At 47.2% G+C, this 22,215-nt stretch overlaps 1 protein-coding gene across 1 annotated transcript; it reads right to left on the reverse strand.

Annotated features, from left to right (window-relative positions):
- Nucleotides 1–3,804: 3,804 nt before the first annotated feature.
- On the reverse strand, nt 3,805–21,244 carry LOC145349803 (secreted phosphoprotein 24-like). Its single transcript, XM_080198349.1, has 9 exons — nt 21,126–21,244; nt 20,871–20,974; nt 19,295–19,423; nt 18,703–18,834; nt 16,692–16,731; nt 12,873–12,917; nt 9,204–9,347; nt 8,420–8,471; nt 3,805–3,847 (listed from the first exon to the last, which is right to left on the reverse strand). Exons 1-9 carry the CDS (start codon nt 21,175–21,177, stop codon nt 3,805–3,807), a joined length of 741 nt encoding a protein of 246 aa, XP_080054475.1. The 5' UTR covers nt 21,178–21,244.
- Between the last annotated feature and the right edge of the window lie 971 nt (nt 21,245–22,215).

The raw sequence follows: 22,215 nt of genomic DNA on the forward strand, positions 1-22,215 counted from the left end.
CATCACTAAAACCGCCTTTTCCCATCTGCCTAACTTTTCCCGAATTCACCCCTGCTTGGGCTCATCTCAAACTCTGATTCCTGCCGCTATTCAGCCGAGAATTGACTGTTCCAACTCGCTCCTGGCTGTTGTCCCACATTCTGCCTTCGATCCATAAACTTGACCTCATGCGGAATCCCGCTCCCCGCTGGTGCTCTCTGACCGACATCACTTCCATTAGGAAATGCCTCAAATTTTAATCCTTTTTCCTTGATTCAGATTCATCTCCGGGTTTCATCCTCTTCCTGCAGTTCCACGACACTCCGAGGTCTCGATGCAACGCTAACTCTCAACTCTTGGACATCCCTGGTTCGAATCACCCCACCTCCGTGACTGTGCCCTCAGATACCTGAATCCTAGGCTCTGAAACTCTCACTAAAAATCTTTCCCTCTCTCTTTTACAATTCCCCTTCTAATCAATCTCTTTGAACCATGGAACCATAGAAAATTACAGCTCAGAAATAGGCCTTTTGGCCCTTCTTGTCTGTGCCAAACCATTTTTTGCCTTGTCCCACTGACCTGCACTTGGGCCATATCCCTCCACACCCCTCTCATCCATGAACCCGTCCAAGTTTTTCTGAAATGTTAAAAGTGACCCCGCATTTACCACGTTATCCGGCAGCTCATTCCACATTCCCACCACTCTCTGTGTGAAGAAGCCCCCCCTAATATTCCCTTTAAACTTTTCTCCTTTCACCCTTAACGCATGTCCTCGAGTTTCTTTTCCCCCCTTGCCTCAGTGGAAAAAGCTTGCATTCATCCTATCTATACCCATCAAAATCTTATCCACAAAGTGGTTGAGCTTTTGTCCGTCTGACCTCACATTAGGATCTGATTTGCTTTGATAATGTCGGGATGCAGCACTTTGGGAATTTCTCTGAGCTGAAGGCACTGTGTGAATATCCCTTGGTGAATTATCACATCGCAGTCAGTTGCCAGCCTTCCTGGATTGCCCTGGAGTTTCCAGCAATTGGAAAATAATATCTGGGATTTGGCTGTGAGTGATCTGGGGGAAAGTTCCAGTTTTCACTGGATTCATGTCTGTGCTCAGATTAAACAAGGGTGGGCTGGCAGCGGGCAGGATCCAGAGGGTACAGCAATGGAATGGAATGCCATGCCTTCAGTGGAATGCCCACCCCTGGTATGAATTTATGGACACAAGAGAGGTCTGTCCAGAGGTGGAGCAGTAAGTGGGTGATTAACCCCCATTGGAGGCCCCTTCCCACTCCATTCTGATTTAACAAGCAGCAAGGGAAACCTTATCCATTCTGTAGCCTGGCCAGGAAGGACTCTGAGAAGTCTCACAACATCAGGTTAAAGTCTCACAACAACTGGTTTATTTGGTTCGCCGGCATCTCCACATCAGGAAGGACTCACCAGTCTGCCAGTGGAGGGGCATACCTGATATCCGGGTCCCTTGTGCCAACTGACATCTCCCCTCCCCCAAACACTTTCCCTTCCCAAGTCCACCGTCCAGCCTGGCCCAGAGCAATGGGCTCCCATTAGCTGGGAAATGAACATGAGGCGAGCCAGGGGAGGGGGGCTTACCCCAAATATTTACACTGGGGTGCACAGACACAATCCCCAATGTTCACTCCAGCCCCTTGTAACAAGGGAGAAAAATGCAGAGTCCTCCTGCAGCACCGCATGAGGCCATTGTACCCATCATGCCTGTGCTAGGACAGAGCTAACTCCAGTACATTTCTGTCTCTCCATATCCCTGTATTCTGGATAAAGAATATATTTTTTATCCTTTTTTCCTCTCAGTGCGCTATTCTCAGTGGCTTATCCGTGTCATGTGGTAAAGCAGGGTGAGTTTTGTTAACTCTACATAAATAAGAATCTCCTCATCTTTCATCTCATTCTCTCAATGACAGTTTTATGGCCCCTTGACTCTTCACTTAAAGGAAATTGTCTCTCTTTATTCACCTTTTCAGAACTTCTCATAATCTTAAAAAGTTCCGGTTAAATAATCTTTTTCTCTCCAGAGTAACTCCCGGGAATGAAAAGCTTGATGTATGAGGAGTGTCTGAGGACTCGGGGTCCTCAGTGGAGGTTAGAAGGATGATGGAGGATCTCATTGAAACTTACAGGGTACCGAAAGGCCTGGATAGTGTGGATATGGGCATGATGTTTCCATTAGTGAGAAAGACTAGGATCCGAGGGCACAGCTCAGACAACCCTTTAGAACTGAGATGAGGATCAATTTCTTCAGCTGAAGGGTGGTGAATCTGTGGAACTCATTGTCTCAGAGGAGGCCAGGTCATTGAGTGTGTTTGAGACAGGGATAGATAGGCTCTTGATTGGCAAGGGGATCAAAGGTCATGGGGAAATGGCAGGAGAGTGGAGTTGAGAAATTTATCAGCCATGATAGAATGGTGGAGCAGAATCGATGGGCCAAGTGGCCTAAATCTGCTCCTATATCTTATAGCCTTATGCCCTTAAAGGTCCCGGTTTTTCCTAATTGTGATTTCTAATCCTTACAGCATTCTCATCACTCCATCCATTGCACTCTTCGTGGTTCTAACATCCCCAGGTTACTGTGTCCTATTCATTGCCTTGTCCAAGCCAAGTTCTATATGAGTACCATTTTGTAACTCTAACTTGGGTAGTTTAATTTATTCATTTCTGGGATACAGGTGTCGCTGGCTGGGCCATCATTTATTGCCCATCCCTTGTAGCCCTTGAACTGAGTGTCTCACTTGGTCGTTTAAGGGGGCTGTTCAGAGTCAACCACGTTGCTGTTCCTCTGGAGTCACATGTAGGCCAGACCGGATAACACCGCAGATTTCCTTCCCTAAAGGACATTAGTGAACCAGATGAGTTTTTCCAACAATTGACAACGGTTTCCCAGTCACCAGTAGATTCTCAATTCCAGATATTTTTTATTGAATTCAAATTCCACCATCTGCTGTGGCGGGATTTGAACCCGGGTCCCCAGAACATTATCAGAGTTTCTGAATTAATAATCTAGCGATAATACCACTGGGCCATCGCCTCCCCTAAATCACCCAATACAAAGAACAGACAAGAATTTCCAGTCACGAGTATTTATCATGAATTTATTTTAAATGGGTTAAATCGGGTGTTGCAATGACAGAATTTGGTAAATGGAAGCTGTCTTATAGACATGTAGTGAAGATCGTATACAGTTGGGAATTTCTGCTTGCGTTGTCATTGTGTGGGCATCAGTTTTCTCTGGTATGCTGGGAGCTGTGTGTTTACACTGCCCAATTCCATGACAGTGCAGTGGCCAACTCTCCCCGATATCTAATCCACGGAGTCTGTCTATCTGCCCCTCTGCGGTCTGTGGGACGCGGTTCCCAGTTCCCAGTCACGTACAGGAAAACATCAACACAGTTTGCTGGTTTCTCACTTGGCCCGGTGCAGCTCAGAGTTTCAAAAGGATTCAGAAAAAACTTACCTCAGAAGATAAACCTTCACGCTGTGAGGGGCTAACACCACACTGTAAATCCCTAACATAAACTCACTCTCTGCTATAATCGCCTCTCACCAAATCAGTTGCTGGTGTGGTCATTTTACATTTCATGGGGTGTGGCCTTTGCTGAGAGAGAAATTTTATTCTTGTTTATCTTCACTAAACCCCAGATAATCACCCACTTCTATTCTCAACCTCACTGCTAAATATCAGAGGCTCCAATCCAAGGACCGTGGCCAGTTGACTCCAGTGTCCAGAGTGAGGGTGAGTTGATCTTCACTTTGTGCAATGTTAGTTCACACACTGAGTGCCTGATGAAAGCTCCATCACTCCGCAAGTTCAGGCGGTTTCAGCATTTGCAGCTGTGAGCTGTGTCGGCGAGGGAACGGTGGAATCACAGGAGTTAACCAGCTTTCCTCTGCAATGACAGAGGCCATTCAGCTCCACAGGCGTAGGAGCAGCACGCAGGGGTTTGCTTTGGATGGGGGATTATTGACAGTGGTGCAGAAAGCTGTGGTCAGGCTTCCTGCCTCCCTGGCTGGGTGTAGGCCTCAGTGTTTGTGTGAGAGGGGGGAGGGAGGGAGGGTGAGAACTGGAGGAGTGTTGGGAAAAGATCAACATTATTTGAAGGAAATGATAAAAAAATCCCACAGGGAAACAGGTGTCAACATCTGCACAGAAATGTTCATTATATTTGGTCAATAATTTAATGAATACCCCGTGGCCGTAAATGATGATTAAATTTGGAACTTTCACCAAATTTGAAAGATCTGAATATCACATTATTTTTAGAGGAATTTGCTGCTGCCCGTTTCCTGTTGCTAATTTAATTTAACCTCTCTAATTGGACAGAATTCATCCAAACACAAAACAGGTGCAAGGGCAAAGTTTAAAAGAGATGTATGAGGCAAGTTTTTTTACACAGAGGGTGATGGGTGCTGGAACCTGTTGCCAGGGGAGTTAGTGGAAGCGGATACATTAATGAGTTTTAAGGGACATTTTCACAAACACATGAACAGGATGGGAATAGAGGGATATGGTTCCCAGAAGGGTAGGGTGTTTCAGTTCTGTGGGGCAGCATGGTTGGTGCAGGCTTGGAGGGCCAAAGCGCCTGTTCCTGTCATGTAATTTTCATTGTTCTTGGTTCTAGATGGTAGCAGGAGTAGACCACTCGGCCCATTGAGTCTGCTCCACCACTCAATGCTATCATGGCAGATCCTGGGTTTCAAATCCACTTTCCTGCCCATTCCCCGTGACCAAAAACCTGTCTATCCCAGCCCCAAATATACTCAACAATGGAGCACCCACAACCCTCTGGGGTAGGGAATTCCAAGGAATCATAACCCTCTGAGTGGGGAGATTTCTCCTCAATTCAGTCCTAAATAACCGGCCCCGTATCCTGAGATTGTGTCCTCTTCCTCAAATGTGGAGACCAAAACTGTGCACACTACTCCAGATGTGGTCTTATTAAAACCCTGCACAACTGTAACAAGACTTCCTGATTCCTGCAACCCAATACACTTGTGTGGAAGGGAGTTTTGAATCAGCCAGTTAGAATCACAGACAGATGTAGTAGTCTTTTCAGTGACAGGGTAACTAGATGGGGTGAAATGATTCTTTATAACAAATTAATGTTGACAGTTTGTTCACATGTGAATGCAATAAGAGTATTAAACAAATGAATATGATTTTAAAGTATATATATCAAAGTATCAAATGTATTTTCATCTCTGAAATGTATTGCTTATCTCAGTCAGAAAGAGCAGATGCTGCAAAGTGGAATGGTCAGGTCAGAACTTCAGAACTGGGGATTCAATCATCAGCAAAAGTAAGAATTAGTAGTTTCATATCTCGGGATAAATGTGGTAACATTATAGTGGCATGCATTATCCAGGTGTAAGGAAATGTCTTTCTAGGGTCCAGAAAGACACGCATCGCCCTGTCTTGGTGATGTGCCTGTCGGAAAGGTTCAGTTATGGAAAGCTTCCGTAGTTACTTAACAACCAGGGCGTGGGTTTAGCCAAAATGAAAAGATGTGTGGAATTAAATGGACAAATGAAATATCAAGTGGCATATTGCAATTGACTGAGGTACTTTGTCAAAAACTGGACTGACATGTTAACACTAAATGAAATTGATTCTAAGTTAATGAGTAGGTGAATCTTAAATAACAAAAGGTACAATTGTTCTGTATTTGGGCTGAGTGCCTCAGATCTTTGGAGAGGTTTCACAGTACTGTCCCTGAGCTATCTGACCCTCTGGAGGCCGCCAAAGAACATTAATGTCTTGTTTGTCTTGTATGATTTTTGTGTTGAAAGTATATTTGGCGACATCATTTGAACAGAAATTTTGCCTTTTGCAAGTTTTAAATAGAGTCTAAGCTTTAAGACACTGGCCACCTTTTTTAAAAAGAAAACCCCCCACTACAACTTGCAATAGAGCCTAACTTGCAATCTGCCTTCCTGGCTGCACCTGCATGCTAACTTGCTATGTTCCTTGTACACCCAAGTACCTCTGAACAGTAAGAATAAATAGCTTTCCAAGGACAGTGAACCTCGTTGTCCCAGTCAGCACTGAGATGGAGAGCATCAAATGGTCATTGAGGTGGAGTGGGCAAACTCCGAAACCGCACCACCACTCCTCCTCCCCCCCGGGACTCAGAGTCTGACGCCAAAGAAACCCACGTGTTTGTGGGACCATTCACAAGATTTCATGTCAATAACCAAACCCTCGGTGACGAATATTGGCGTTGGCTAAGAGTCTGCTGTCAGTGGGAGTTAATGGCCGCGTTCCAGAGTAAACCATCACCGCTGATTGTAAATGAATTTAATTATTGGAGAAGGAGTTACAGGAGGATGAGTTTTAGATGCAGAAATATAATTTGCATTTCACTTTCCTGTATCTATATTGAGGCTTACAATGAGAATAACAGAGTTCGGGAAGCTTTTGCCACTGTGACAGAGAGATGTCTCTCTGTTTGATATCCTGAGGACTGAAGAATGTTCCGGAACTGAAGGAGACATTTCCCAGAGGGTCCATTAGATTTCCTTTTGATTCATTTACAGGATGTGGACATCGTCGGCTAGGCTGGCATTTGTATCCCATCACTAACTGCCCTTGAAAGAGTGGAATGAGCCGCTTCCTTAATCTGCTGCAGCTGTTAAGGTGTAGGTACATCCACAGTGCTGTTAGGGAGGGTGTTCCGGATTTTGACCCAGTGACAGTGAAGGAATGGCCGATATATTCCAAAGTCAAGATGGTGAGTGATTTGGAGGGGAATTTGCAGGCGGTGGTGCTCCCATGGGTCTGCTGCTCTGTCCGAGGTAGTAGTGGTAGTGAGTCTTGGTGAGTTGCTGCAGTGTATCTTGCAGGTGGTACACACGCCTGCCACTCGATGGTGGAGGGAGTGGATGTTTGTAGATGTGGTGCTAATCAAACGAGCAGCTTTATTCTGGATGGTGTCAAGCTTCTTGAGTGTTATTGGAGCTGCACCCATCCAGGCAAGTGGGGAGTATCCCTCACACTCCTAACTTGTGCCTTGTAATGATAGACAGCCTTTGGGGCATCAAGAGGTGAGTTACTCTCCTCAGGATTCCTAGCCTCTGGCCTGCACTTGTAGTCACAGTATTTATATGGCTGGTCTGGTTCAGTGTCTGATCAATGGTAACTCCCAGGATGTCGATAGTGAGGGATTCTATTGGATGTTAAGGGGCGATGGTTAGATTGTCTCTTGTTGGGGATGGTCACTGCCTGGCACTTGTGTGACACAAATGTGACAGACCACTTGTCAGCAAGTTCAGGAGCAGATGTCTTCAGTACTATTGCTGGAATGTTATCAGGGCCCATTGGCTTTGCAGTATCCAGCACCTCCCATCGTGTCTTGACACCACGTGGAGTGAATCGAATTAGCTGGAGACTGGCATCTGAGATGCTGGGGACCACTGGAGGAGGTTGAGATGTATCGTCCACACGGCACTTCTGGCTGAAGGTTGTTGTGAATGTGTGAAGATGTACAATCTACATTCGTGAACCCAAAAGGTGGGGGCGATTCTCCCTGAATTGATGGGGAAACATTTCTAGATCCCGACAGTTTTGTCAGTTCAGCTTCTCACTGGAATCTCTGCACTCTGTGCACCGCAGAGATCCCGATCAGGAATTGTGGTAAAAATCCAGGGGGTGCCTATTCGCGCTGGAGTTTGAGAGTTCTGAAACTCTGCACATACGCAGTGGCCCCGATCTATCAGTCTCCCCATTGCCCAAGACCCGTGCAGTGCTGTCCTTCCAACCCCCCCCCGCCATATCCCAATCGTGGCCCCCACAGCAATTCCCAGGCCAGCCCTGCTCCCTGCCCCACCCCACCCTGAAGTGCCCCAATGTCCAGCTCGCTCCCCCATCAGTGATGATACCCCACCCCGTCACCCTGGCAGACCCCCCCCACCCTCTGACTCCCCCCCACCAGATCAGACCTCCCCAGGAGGCAGCACAGAAACCGGGCAGACTACCGCCCGACCAAACCCTTCCAATCACTGCACTCCCTCCATCCCAGACCAATCCCCACGCAAAGTGGTGGGAAGAGCCCCCCATTCTCACCGATTGCCCCTAGGACCTGCCAACAATAGGCCCCACCCCCTTGGCACTGCCCATGCCTGGTGGGCAGTAACAAGGTGTCCCCTGGGCATGGGCATTTTGCCCGTTGGGCAATGCTGGGGGCACAGGTCGGCACTGCCAGTGTGACCATGCCCAGGGGGCATCATCACCCCCACAACCTAAACCACTGGGGTGCTCCCAATAGCCCCTCCTTCATTCCAGCAGGGTCTCCCAACACTTCCCCGAATGTGGGGAGCTAGTCTGATCCCTCTGGAATGGAGTAATCTTGGCGGGTTGGAGATCGGGACCAATCACGTTGAAAATATATTTAAACTATATTAAAAAAAGACTTACCTGCCTTCCCACCGGTTTCCAGCATAGTCTGGTCTCTGACTGTTCTCCGGCTCTGGAAGATGCACAAATCCTGGAGAAAGGCCGCGAGCTCAATGGGAGAATCGCTCCCGGTATTTCTGAATTAGAATTGTTCTGCAGCCTCGTGGTTTCAGATCGCTCCCAAAATGTTTCTCTGTCTCGGAGCCTCTCTTACCGTGCTGTGATTCCTCACTCTGTCCTGACTGGTCACCCAGGTCAGGTTTACTCTGCTGGATGTTTCGTGCTGATGTGCTGGGCTCCTCCATCACTGAGGATGGGGATACTTGCGGAGCCTCCTCCTCCAGTGAGTTGTTTAATTATCCACCACCATTCACGACTGGATGGAGCAGGACTGCAGGGCTTGGACCTGATCTATTGGTAATGGGGTCCCTTATCCCAGTCCAGTACTTACTGCTTATGCTGTTTCCACACAGGGAGTCCTGTGTTGTAGCTTCACCAGGTTGGCACTGCAATATTAGGTATGCCTGGTACTGCTCCTGCCATGCCCTCCTGCACTCTCCATTGAACCAGGGTTGATCCTTGGCTTGATGGTAATGGTTGAGTTGGGTTGTAGACTGTGCTGGAGTACAATTCCGCTGCTGTTGATGGCTCACAGTGCCTCATGGATACCCAGTCTTGAGTTGCTAGACCTGTTTGAAGTCTCTCCCATTTAACACGATGTTAGTGCCACACAACACGATGGAGGTTATTCTCAATGTGACGATGGGACTTCATCTCCGCAAGGACTGTGCGTGGTCACTCTTACCGATATTGTCATGGACGGGTGTATCTGTGACAGACAGGTTGGTGAAGATGAGATCAAGTATGTTTTCCCCCCTTGTTGTTTCCCTCACCTCCTGTTGCAGTCCCAGTCTGGCAGCGATGTCCTTTCGGATCCGGCCAGCTCGCTCTGTGATGGTGGACAAGGGGTGGTGGTGAGGTGTTGGGGGACGGTGTCCGGGTGCCTTCTAAATATGGTGCCTGGAATCATAGAACCCTACAGTGCAGAAAGAGGCCCTTCGGCCCATTGAGTCTGTACTGAACACAATCCCACCCAGGCCATACCCCCATATCCCTACATATTATACCCACTAATCCCTCTAACCTACGCAACCCTGGGCACTATGAGGCAATTTTAGCATGGCCAATCAACCTAACCTGCACATCTTTGGACTGTGGGAGGAAACCGGAGCACCTGGAGGAAACCCACGCAGACACAAGGAGAATGTTCAAATGACACACAGACAGTGACCCGAGCCGGGAATCGAACCCAGGACCCTGGAGCTGTGAAGCAGCAATGCTAACCACTGTGCTACCGTGCGGACATGAGAATGGGGCAGCCACCCTCCTGTCTGACCTGCCCCGAGTCTGATTTACTCGGAATAACGGGACAGGTTTATTCTCAATGTGAACAGATTCAGGAACAGTTGAGAACAGAGAAACATTTAGTCTTTTTACAGATATCCTTTCTCACACTTTCTGCTTCTTTGCATCAATCACACAAAGAGTGACCTCTCCCCAACTCCACTGATGGCGATGAACTGGGAGGATAATGTCTGCACTGTGACTCTTATCTCTCGCTGCTGTATCGAGTTCACACTTCACACTTCAACACCCACACAGGCTGCAATACACAGACACAAAGAACGACACAGGAGTGAGTACATCCCAATCGGCCTTCAGAACAACAGCTTCCCAGATCCAGAGCTTTTCAGCAAAGTGCCTCTCAGGAGTTGTCAGCGTTCTCTGCTCTGGGGAGACATTCCTCCACCATTTTCTATATCTGATAATCGGAGGTGATTTGGACAGAAATCAATGGGAATTTCACACCGAGTGGTCCAGGTGTCCCTCACACTCTGGGTGAAAGAAATCATTAAGAAGTCTCACAACACCAGGTTTTTTTGGTAGCAAATGCCACTAGCTTTCGGAGCGCTGCTCCTTCATCAGGTGAGTGGGAATTCTGTTCACAAACAGGGCATATAAAGACACAAACTCAACTTACAAAATAATGGTTGGAATGTGAGTCTTTACAGGTAATCAAGCCTTAAAGGTACAGACAATGTGAGTAGAGAAAGGTTTAAGCACAGATTAAAGAGATGTGTATCGAAAGGTAGTGGCTGGTAGTGATAGTGGTTCTGAAAGCTAGTAGCTTGTGCTACCAGATAAACCTGTTAGACTTTAACCTGGTGTTGTGAGACTTCTTACTGTGTTTACCCCAGTCCAATGCCATCATGAAAGAAATCAGACAGATCTCTCAGAGCAGGGAGGAGACAAACTGGCAATCACTGCACAGAATCAACTGATTCTCCTCTTGTGCTGACAGGTCAGGTTCCTGGTGGATATCGCTCTGTAATAACAGGTACTGACACATCCCGGACAGCCAGTGTCCTGTTAGCCACACGAGGCAGTCATATAGAAACATCAAAACTGGAAGCAGGAGGAGGCCATTTGGCCCTTCAAACCTGCTCCATCGTTCATTTTGATCAAGGCTGATCATCAAATTCAATATCCTGATTTCTCCCTCTTCCCCCGTATTCCTCGATCTTTTTAGGGACAGAATGTGGATTCCGGAAGATGCAAAGTGGATATTCGGTGAGATCTCATCCTCCAAAGGGAAGCTGCTGCTTTCGGGAAGAGGAATATTGGGGAATAGGTCAGGATTGAAACAGGAAGCAGCTGAGGATTGGTGGCGATGGAGAGATGGGCGGAATTTTACTGCCCCCCGCCACGGGAATCGGAGTGGGCGAGAGGCAGACAATGGAAACGTCCGTTAACTTTGTGCAGGATTTTATGGTTTTGGGACAAGCGGGGCTGTAAAATCCGGCCCTTGAAGACAGAAATTGTTTTACGTTCTGAGGCCAGTTATGACAGAATTAGTTTGTTGTGAAAAATGTCAAATGATAAGGTGTGGCCCCTTTAAGGGAACAGGTCATGTGACCTGGTGTGGGTGGGGGGGGGTGGGGGGTGAGCTGGTTAGGAACCGCCCTGAGTGGAGAGTCAATGTTTGGAGTGTGGAGCGAGTAGACTGAACAAAGATAGACCTGTGTTCCTTGGGCCCTGGATGTAGAGTCGTTCTGGAGGAGGCATTCAGAGATTTAACAATGATTTTAACTGGGGACCGGGGCGTGATTGAACTGGACTTTATTAAAGTTAAATCCACTCTGGAGACCAATATTTCCAAAGCCCACAGATCAGCAACATTCACACTTCACTCTCACACAAGCTGCGAGAATTCACTCAGAGGGTGGAATCTTGCTGCCCCAAACAAAGTTCCATGTTGGGGATGGGACGTCAGAGGGATCCCTGTCAGAGAGCGTAGTGGCGAAATGTGCCAAATCGAGAGATATTCAGCTCATTAATTATGCAGCCACGAGGTTCTTGTTGAATCTCGGGGCAGGTCAGGCAGGAGGTCGGCGGCCCCATTGTAATGTCCAAACGCTGTATTTAAAAGACACTTGGACACCCCTGGGGAAAGAGGTATGACCCTGCTATGACCCTGCCATGACCCCACCATGACCCTGCTATGACCCTGCCATGACCCCACTATGACCCCACCATGACCCTGCCATGACCCCACTATGACCCTGCCATGACCCCACTATGACCCCGCTATGACCCTTCTATGACCCCGCCATGACCCTGCCATGACCCCGCCATAACCCCACCATTAAGAGGCTGAGGGGAAGATTGCGATTTGGAATTCCAACTGTGGGCCTGACTCCGAGTTTTCCTGTCCCACCCGCCGTGATTCCCGCTGGATTCCCACAGATTGTCACAGATCCCCGGAATTGGCCGCTCCACATTAATAAAACAAACTGTTTCCATCAGTTGCTAATTGTCCTCCTCCCGACACTTGGCAAAAAACCGTGAAGCCCCAATCCCTGAGCAGCTCCCCGGAGACTGGGGAAAGTGGTCCCAGTGGGTGACAGGCTGCTCCCAGCGTTCTGAACTCCCAACCAGTCAGTGAAAGCAGCAATAACATCCGGAGAAACATCAGGAAATATTCTCTTTACACTTTTATTATGATCCACAGAACACAACAACAACACACACCAAAGGAGAGAACATTTACAAACGATAGAATCTCCCAGTTATAGTGAAATGTACAGTCAGGAACCCCAGGCCAAACCCCGCCCCCCCCCCCCCCCCCCGAGCCCCCCACCCTCCCCCCATCGCTGTTGTACATGAAGGAATAAAGGACAATTGAGAACATCTTCTTCAATGGGAATGAGGTCTTGTGTTGACACCAAGCTGGCTCTTTCAGACGTTTCATTCAGGGTCAGTGTGGGAAGCTTGAATCATCACTGTGTTCCTGCAATCAACACAATCAGCAGAATGGTCATTTTCAAATGGACTGACTTCAATCTGAACTCAATGTTTTACTGTTGCTGATCCAGAGACAATTCCCCCACACAAAGTCCCCGTTTCTACTTACGTTTGAAATCTCTCGCTGTGACCAGTCTTTTGATTTGTTTGACACCTGGATAAAAATATTCACATTTACCTGGTTAGAACTGGGGGTTAGTGAGACATTCTGAACTTTTAAAACTTTTAGATTCATCCTTAAATAACAGATTCCAGTGAAATTCGATTTTCAAAATATTAACTCCTTCAATTCCCAAGTTGGGATGGAGTGAGTGGCCGGAATAACGTAGGGGGAAGTTATATGATAAAGGGTAAGCCCGTAAGGAGTATAGCATCGCAGCGAGACCTGGGGGTGCAAGTGCACAAGTCTTTGAAGGTGGCAGTGCAAGTGGAGAGTGTGGTGAAGAAAGCCTATGGTATGTTAGCCTTTATAGGAAGGGGTATAGAATATAAGAGCTGGAGTCTAATGTTGCAGTTGTACAGAACGTTGGTTAGGCCGCATTTGGAGTACTGCGTCCAGTTCTGGTCGCCTTACTACCGGAAGGACATGGAGACTCTGCAGAGAGTGCAGAGGAGGTTTACCAGGATGTTGCCTGGTATGGAAGGACTGGGTTATGAGGAAAGATTGAAGAAATTGGGGCTCTTTTCCCTTGAAAGACACCGACTGAGGGGGGATCTAATAGAGGTATATAAGATTATGAAGGGTATAGATAGAGTAAACAGAGGTAAGCTATTTCCTATAATAGAGAGACGTAGGACAAGGGGCCATGGACTTAAGGTGAGTGGGGAGCGGTACAACACAGATATTAGAGGGAGGTTTTTCACACAGAGGGTAGTGGGGGTATGGAATGCTCTGCCAAGTAAGGTGGTGGAGGCAAACACGCTAGAGTCCTTTAAGAGTAACTTAGACAGGCACATGACTGAGTTGGAGATGGGTGGATATAGGAGAACCTTTTAAATAAGGGTCATTAGCATTGGGGCATCCCTGGTAATATAAATGGGTATAGCATGATAATAATGTTTTTTCTCTTTTCATTCACGGGTTTTAAGTCGGTCCGCCTCGTGTCCAACAAGGGGCATACACGATGGGTCGTACTGGGGCTGCTCTTGGTTGTTCGAGATTGGCCTAGTGCTTCATGTCGTTAGTGTGTGCTTAAACTGGACAAGATACTGGGCAAGACGACAGCTCAGTGACTGTCGCTGATTGCTGTGCAGACACATGGATTTGGGCCGGTGTCTGTGGGAGTTTGCGCATTCTCCCCGTGCTTGCGTGGGTTTTCTCCGGGTGCTCCGGTTTCCTCCCACACCCCAAAGATGTGCTGTTAAGCTGATTGGCAGGAATAAATTGTCCCTAAATCAGTTTCCCTCAATCTGGATGGCCATAAAACATTAGATAGGGGTCATGGGTAGAGAGGTGGACTGGTGGTGTTGAGATGGCGGCGCGGGCTCGTTGGGCCGAAGGGCCTGTTTCCCGGGCTGACTTTCGTTAAAGGGAAGTCGTGTCTGACAAATTTATTGGAGTTCTATGAGGATGTGTCTAGGGCGGTGGGTAGAGGAGAGCCGGTGGATGTGGTCTTTCTTGATTTTCAGAAAGCGTTTGACAAGGTACCTCACAAGAGGTTATTGCAGAAGGTCAGGGGACATGGATTTGGGGGTAGGGTGTTAGCGTGGATAGAGGATTGGTTGTCAAATAGGAGGCAGAGAGTGGGGGTCAATGGGTGCTATTCGGATTGGCGGATGGTGACTAGTGGAGTACCCCAGGGGTCGGTGCTGGGGCCTCAGCTATTTACCATTTATATAGATGATCTGGAGGAGGGAACCGAGTGTAGGGTGTCGAAATTTGCTGATGACACCAAGATTGGTGGAACAGCAAATTGTGCGGAGGGTGTGGAGAGTCTGCAGAAGGATCTAGATAGGCTGGGCGAATGGGCCAGGATCTGGCAAATGGAATTTAATGTTGGCAAGTGCGAGGTGGTCCACTTTGGTAGGAATAATGGTAGGAAGGATTATTACTTACGTGGCGAAAAACTGCAGCAGGCGACGGTGCAGAGGGACCTCGGGGTCCTTATGCATGAGTCGCAAAAACCCAGCTTGCAGGTGCAGCAGGTGGTCAGGAAGGCTAATGGGATGCTGGCCTTCATAGTGAGGGGGATTGAATATAAAAGTAGGGAGGTCTTGCTGCGGCTGTATAGGGCATTGGTGAGGCCGCAGCTGGAGTACTGTGTGCAGTTTTGGGCGCCGCACTTACGCAAGGATATTTTGGCCTTGGAGGGAGTGCAGAGGAGGTTTACTAGAGTTACATAAGAACATAAGAAATAGGAGCAGGAGTAGGCCATCTAGCCCTTCGAGCCTGCCCCGCCATTCAATAAGATCATGGCTGATCTGTCGTGGCTCAGTTCCACTTTCCCGCCCTCTCCCCATAACCCTTAATCCCTTCTCTTATCAAAAACCCATCAACCCGCTTCTTAAAAATATTTAGCGAGGCAGCCTCCACCACTTCAACGGGCAGAGAATTCCAGAGATTCACCACCCTTTGAGTGATGAAGTTCCTCCTCAACTCCGTTCTAAACCGCCTCCCCTTTATCTTGAGGCTGTGCCCCCTAGTCCTACTGTCTTTTTTGAGCGGGAAGAGTCTCTCCACCTCTATCCTATCCATCCCATTCATCATCTTATACGTCTCAATGAGATCTCCCCTCATTCTTCTAAACTCTAACGAGTACAAGCCTAGTTTATTCAGCCTCTCCTCATAGCTCAATCCCCTCAACTCCGGTATCAGCCTAGTAAACCTCCTCTGCACTCCCTCCAGGGCCAAAATATCCTTGCGCAGGTGCGGCGCCCAAAACTGCACACAGTACTCCAGCTGCGGCCTCACCAATGCCCTATACAGCTGCAGCAAGACCTCCCTACTTTTATATTCAATCCCCCTCGCTATGAAGGCCATTGAGGGGGTTGAGCTATGAGGAGAGGCTGAATAAACTAGGCTTGTACTCGTTAGAGTTTAGAAGAATGAGGGGAGATCTCATTGAGACGTATAAGATGATGAATGGGATGGATAGGATAGAGGTGGAGAGACTCTTCCCGCTCAGAAAGGACAGTAGGACTAGGGGGCACAGCCTCAAGATAAAGAGGGGGGGGGGAGCGGTTTAGAACGGAGTTGAGGAGGAACTTCTTCACTCAAAGGGTGGTGAATCTCTGGAATTCTCTGCCCGTTGAAGTGGTGGAGGCTGCCTCGCTAAATATTTTTAAGACACGGGTTGATGGGTTTTTGATAAGAGAGGGGATTAAGGGTTATGGGGAGAGGGCGGGAAAGTGGAACTGAGCCACAACAGATCAGCCATGATCTTATTGAATGGCGGGGCAGGCTCGAAGGGCTGGATGGCCTACTCCTGCTCCTATTTCTTATGTTCTTACGTCCTTATTTTGTTCTTTTGAGTGAGTGATGGAGAATCCCTCAGCAAATATCTCCTGTTCCCCGCCACAGCTATAATCAATCCAGCTCTGGGACAGTGGGCTTGATGGATAAACTAATAGAGACTGAGATTATTAATCAGTGTGTCCCTATTGTGTCCTCCTGGAACACAGGAATTATTATCTGGTAAATATTCAGAATGTCGACTCTGATGTCTTCACGTTGCTGGACAGTGAGGAATCTTCACCGGAAAATATAATCACCTCGATTGAAGCTTATCCCAGAATGTTTGAACTAGTGCTGGAAAAGACTGAACAATATTTCAGTTACCCCCCCGCCCCCCTGCCCCCCTCGACTCTGGAAGGATACTGAGTGAAATAAAAGTTCATTACTGTCTCAGATTACACTCCAACAAAAGAAATCCAGATATCAACAATTTTGTATCAATAATCCCTGGTGAAATTCCTGTTTTATACTTACGTTTATAGACTGGTGGCCTTGAGGTTCGCTTGTTTATCACCTGTATTAAAATATTAATATTTTTATGTTGGGTGGAGGTTCGATTTTTATACACCATTAGTTTCAGCATCAATGATCTAACTGAGATTCAATGAGGAATGAGATACGTTGGGCGGAGATTTCACAGCCTCACTCAACCCGAGACCGGAAATTCCCACCCCAGGTTAATGGAGCTTCCCATTGTCCGCCCCTGGCCTGCTCTGATTTCTGTGGTGGGCGGGCGGATAGAATTCCGGCAGTTAACTCATTAAATTTCCAATGAGTTGCAGTAGGGGATCAATGTTGGAGAGAGAATAGAGCCAATGTTTCGAAGGGTCATCCAGACTCGAAATGTTGGCTCTGTTCTCTCCTTGCGTAAGTACGGAGCCCAAAACTGCACACAGTACTCCAGCTGCGGCCTCACCAATGCCCTATACAGCCGCAGCAAGACCTCCCTACTTTTATATTCAATCCCCCTCGCTATGAAGGCCAGCATCCCATTCGCCTTCCTGACCACCTGCTGCACCTGCAAGCTGGGTTTTTGCGACTCATGCACAAGGACCCCGAGGTCCCTCTGCACCGTCGCATGCTGCAGTTTTTCACCACGTAAGTAATAGTCCTTCCTACCATTATTCCTACCAAAGTGGACCACCTCGCACTTGCCAACATTAAATTCCATTTGCCAGCTCCTGGTCCATTCGCCCAGCCTATCTAGATCCTTCTGCAGACTCTCCACACCCTCCGCACAATTTGCTGTTCCACCAATCTTGGTGTCATCAGCAAATTTCGACACCCTACACTCGGTTCCCTCCTCCAGATCATCTATATAAATGGTAATTTATAAATGGTAAATAGCTGAGGCCCCAGCACCGACCCCTGGGGCACTCCACTAGTCACCATCCGCCAATCCGAATAACACCCATTGACCCCCACTCTCTGCCTCCTATTTGACAACCAATCCTCTATCCACGCTAACACAAAGATCCGCTGAGATTTTCCAGCACTTTCTGTTTTGGTTTCAGGTTCCAGGCCTTTATTTTGGTTTCAGGCCTTTATTTTGGGCTTCCATGTTGATTGGTGAAGATGTCGGGAGGTAATGCTGCAACTTTATAAGACCCTTGTCAGGCCTCATTTGGAGTACTGTGCACAGTTCTGGTCGCCTCACTATAGGAAAGACGTAGAAGCTATTGAAAGGGTACAGAGGAGATTTACAAGGATGTTGCCTGGACTGGGAGGCATGCCTTATGAAGTTAGGTTGAGGGAGCTGGGTCTCTTTTCCCTGGAGAGACGAAGGTTGAGAGGCGACCTGATAGAAGTTTATAAAATGTTGAGAGGAATGGATAGGGTGGATTCTCAGAGGCTATTTCCCCGGGTTGAAATGGTCGCTATGAGAGGACACAGATTTAAGGTGCGGGGAGGAAAGTACAGAAGTGATGTTAGGGGTAAGTTTTTCACTCAGAGGGTGGTGAGTGAGTGGAATCGGCTGCCGTCAGTGGTGGTGGAGGCGAACTCGCTGGGGTCTTTTAAAAGACTTCTGGATGAGTATATGGGGTTTTATGGGATTGGGGGTTATAGATAGGTGTTGATATGATCGGCACAACTCGTGGGCCGAAGGGCCTGTTTGTGCTGTAGTGTTCTATGTTCTATGTTCTATGTTCTATGTCATCAAACATCTGAACAGTTTCTGATGGAACAGTGAAGAGTTCAGCCCTGATAGAGTGTGAACAATGCTTACAGTGTTAAAGTGATGACATGGACTCAGTTGTGTGAAGCCCCTGACAATAAGGAGCAATTATTTTCCTTACTAACAGGAAGAAGAGATCAAATCTCTGTCCTGATTCACTGCCAGTGAAAGCACCAAGAGCTGCTCAAATTGTTTATCCCTCACAGCAGGGCTTCTCGAAAGGAAGCATTTGAAAGTCTGACAACTGGAGAAATCCGAACACAAAGTGTAGCAATGCCATTGTCCTAATGTGTAGAATTGTGACATTACCTCAATGCTGTTTTCACTCGACTCAAATGATCCACTTTTGCTGTCGATTGTCTTCAAACCTCGGCATTCCACATCAACATCCATCACCTCATCAGCAAAATATTCCACACGACTTTTACACCAACCTTTCCTCTGTAAAAACAGAAGGGAAATGATTAAAGTTATTGATACTCACAAGCTCAGCACTGAGTTCCTCTGATATAACTCCATCCACACGAGGTAATCGATGTGACAATCTAACTGTGGACTTACTGCAGACTTGTTGGAACGGAATCGACAGCAGGGATCATCAAATTCCAGTCCGGAATTCTTACATAGAAACATAGAAAAACGACAGCACAATACAGGCCCTTCGGCCCACAAAGTTGTGCCGAACATGTCCCTACCTTAGAGATTACTAGGCTTACCGACAACCCTCTATCTTACTAAGTTCCATGTACTTATCTAAACGTCTCTTAAAAGACCCTATCAAATCCGTCTCCACCATCAATGCCAGCAGTTATTGATACTCACATGCTCAGCACTGAGTTTCTCTGATATATCTCCATTCACACACGAGGTAATTGATGTGACAATCTAACTGTGGACTTACTGCGGACTTTTTGGAATGGAATCGACAGCTGGGATCATCAAATTCCAGTCCGGAATTCTTGGAGCAGACAGTTTCTTTCACAGAGAATGTTAAATCCACGTTGTACGACAATTTTCCTGTGCGAAAAATCTAATGAGAGGAAAACAGGTCATTAGTGTCTGTGTGTATCTCGTGTTCTTACCCTGGGCTGATTCACCCATCAGTGTGAGAGCAATAGCATATTCTGGCTGTGTTTAATAACTGCAACTTAAACTGATATAAAGCCTTTAATGTAATAAAACATCCCGATGAACTTCACAGCTTTGTTCTAAAGCCAAAATTAACACCAAAGCGTATAACATGATATTGGCGCAATGGCTAGAAAATTGGTCAAGAGGGCATGATCTCTCCCTCAATGTCAACAAAACAAAGGAGATTGTCATCAACTTCGGGAAGCGTAAAGCAGAAGATGCCCCTGCCTACATCAATGGGGACAAAGTAGAAAGAGTCGAGAGCTTCAAGTGTTTAGATGTCCAGATCACCAACAACCTGTCCTGGTCCCCCCCATGCCAATGCTGTAGTTAAGAAAGCCCAACAACACCTCTACTTTCTCAGAAGACTAAGGAAATTTGGCATGTTAGCTACGACTTTCACCAACTTTTACAGATGCGCCATAGAAAGCATTCTTTCTGGTTGTATCACAGCTTGATCTGGTTCCATCTCTGCCCAAGACCGCAAGGAACTACAAAAGGCCATGAATGTAGCCCAATCCATCACGCAAACCAGCCTACTATCCATCGACTCTGTCTATGCTTCCTGCTGCCTCGCCAAAGCAGCCAGCATAATTAAGGATCAAACACACCCCGGACATTCTCTCTTCCACCTTCTTCTGTTGGGAAAAAGATACAAAAGTCTGAGGTCACGTACCAAACCGACTCAAGAATAGTTCTTCCCTGCTGCTGTCAGACTTTTGAATGGACTTGCATTAAGTTGATCTTTCTCTACACCCTAGCTATGACTGTAACACTACATTCTGCACCCTCTCCTTTCCTTCTGTATGAATGGTATGCTTTATCTGTATAGTGCACAAGAAACAATACTGTATACTAATACATGTGACAATAATACATCAAATCTCTGCCTCACATTATTTGTTCAGAAGCTCATCCCATGGTCAGAAATGACAAGAGAGTTGCAGGAAGTTGGGTTCAGCAGCAGGTATTTGTAGTGAGAGAGGGGAAGAGGCAACTGGTCCTGCTGCTCACAATTAGTCAGTGTTTGCTGCCTGAATGAGAACTTGAGGATTTCAGGAGAAGCGCGGAGGGAAATGGGAGAGTTAAAAACAAAGGCACAAGCCTGGCATGGCTGCAACAAGGCAGGGAGAGTGAGTGAGGAATTCTGAAAGGTTTATCTGGGGAAGTGAGAGGCCAGCGTACATGAGAGGGGAGAGGCTATGGGACATATAATAACAGGAGCAAGGGGGCTGGGGAGGGGGGGCCATAAAGAGAATTTAAATTAAGAAGATAGGAACTAAATGTGGAGCAATATTCTTGTAGACTTTAGACAGTGAAACGCACTGAGGGTTGGACACACTTACATCCTTCACTCTTCTCCGCGTTATCCCGCACAGATTGGGGATGGTGGTGATTTCATTCAGCTTTCCAACTGACACTCTCAGAGCATCCTTAGGGCTGGGGATTCCTGTAGAGACAGAAAAGGAAAGTTGTACCAAACACTCCAGCATTCTCCAGTCAATTCTTTCTAACACATTGGTGACATCTCAGTCAGTGAGCCTCATTGGCAAGAAGGTGTTGCTTTATGAGGTCTCTCTCTGTCTCTCTCCAGTACCTACCTGAGCACTGGAGGATCTGCACTGCGGCAATGGTGAGGAGTAAGGATTTCATTCTGTCTCTTGTCTGATCAGCTGGCTGCTTACGAAGAGTAAAGGAGCTGCTTCTCTCTCTCGCTCTGCCTTTTCCTTCCAGCTTTATATCCTCACCTTCACCACATTCAAACACTGACTCATATTGACTCAGTGCGCTGATCCTGGGCAGGGGCAGCTGCTGCCAAGTGGCTGCAAAATGGGCACAACTTCCTCCCAATATCATCACCCTGTTTAGATTTGGTGAGATCAGAGATTCTTCCTCAGAATATGAAATAACTGAGAGAGGAGAGGAAATGATTTGTACAAAAGTCTCTCTCAGTCCATGGGAATAACTCCAGAATGATTCTGTTACTGTTAGGTTGCCAACTGTCCAAAATAATCCTGGAACCTATTTTTGAATCTCTTGGATCCCCATGCTGGAAACCAGGGAGAAACTTCCTTGGGGCATTGACACAAACTGTGCTTTGAAACGCTGCAGTTATAACAATATTGATGATGGAGGAAAGTAGCTCTTTGACAGGGTGAGGCAGCTAGTGGAGTGATATCATGTGATTGAGCCTTCAGGAATGTGTAGAGTCAGAGTTGGCAACTCTAAATGTAAGGGCTGGTGCCAGTATTTGGGTCATTCTTGCAATACTATCCTCCCAAAATACCTACTGTCCTCACTGATATGTTCAAAATAAGTTTGGAATCTGTGCCAGGTTTCCTATAGCCCAACTAATCAAAGATGGGAACAAGAGTAGGCCATTTGGCCCATTGAGCCTGCTCCACCATCCAATCAACTCAAGGCAGATCATTTCCTTAATGCCACTTTCCTACGCTATCATCATTCCCTTAGAGTCCAAAAATCTCTCCGTGTATGTCTTCAATCTATTCACCAATGAAGCATCCACAATCCCATGGGGAGTAGAAATCCGAACATTCACCACACTGAGGAAATTTCTCCTCATCGCACTTCCCAACAGGGAGAGGAATGGGAGAGAGAGAAGAATGAGAGAGAGCGAGAGAGAGAAGGATGGGAGAGACAGAAGGATGGAAGAGACACAGGGATGGGAGA

This window comes from Carcharhinus amblyrhynchos, chromosome 11, assembly GCF_965287045.1.
Source record: "Carcharhinus amblyrhynchos chromosome 11, sCarAmb.v2.hapA, whole genome shotgun sequence".
NCBI classification, from domain to species: Eukaryota; Metazoa; Chordata; class Chondrichthyes; order Carcharhiniformes; family Carcharhinidae; genus Carcharhinus; species Carcharhinus amblyrhynchos.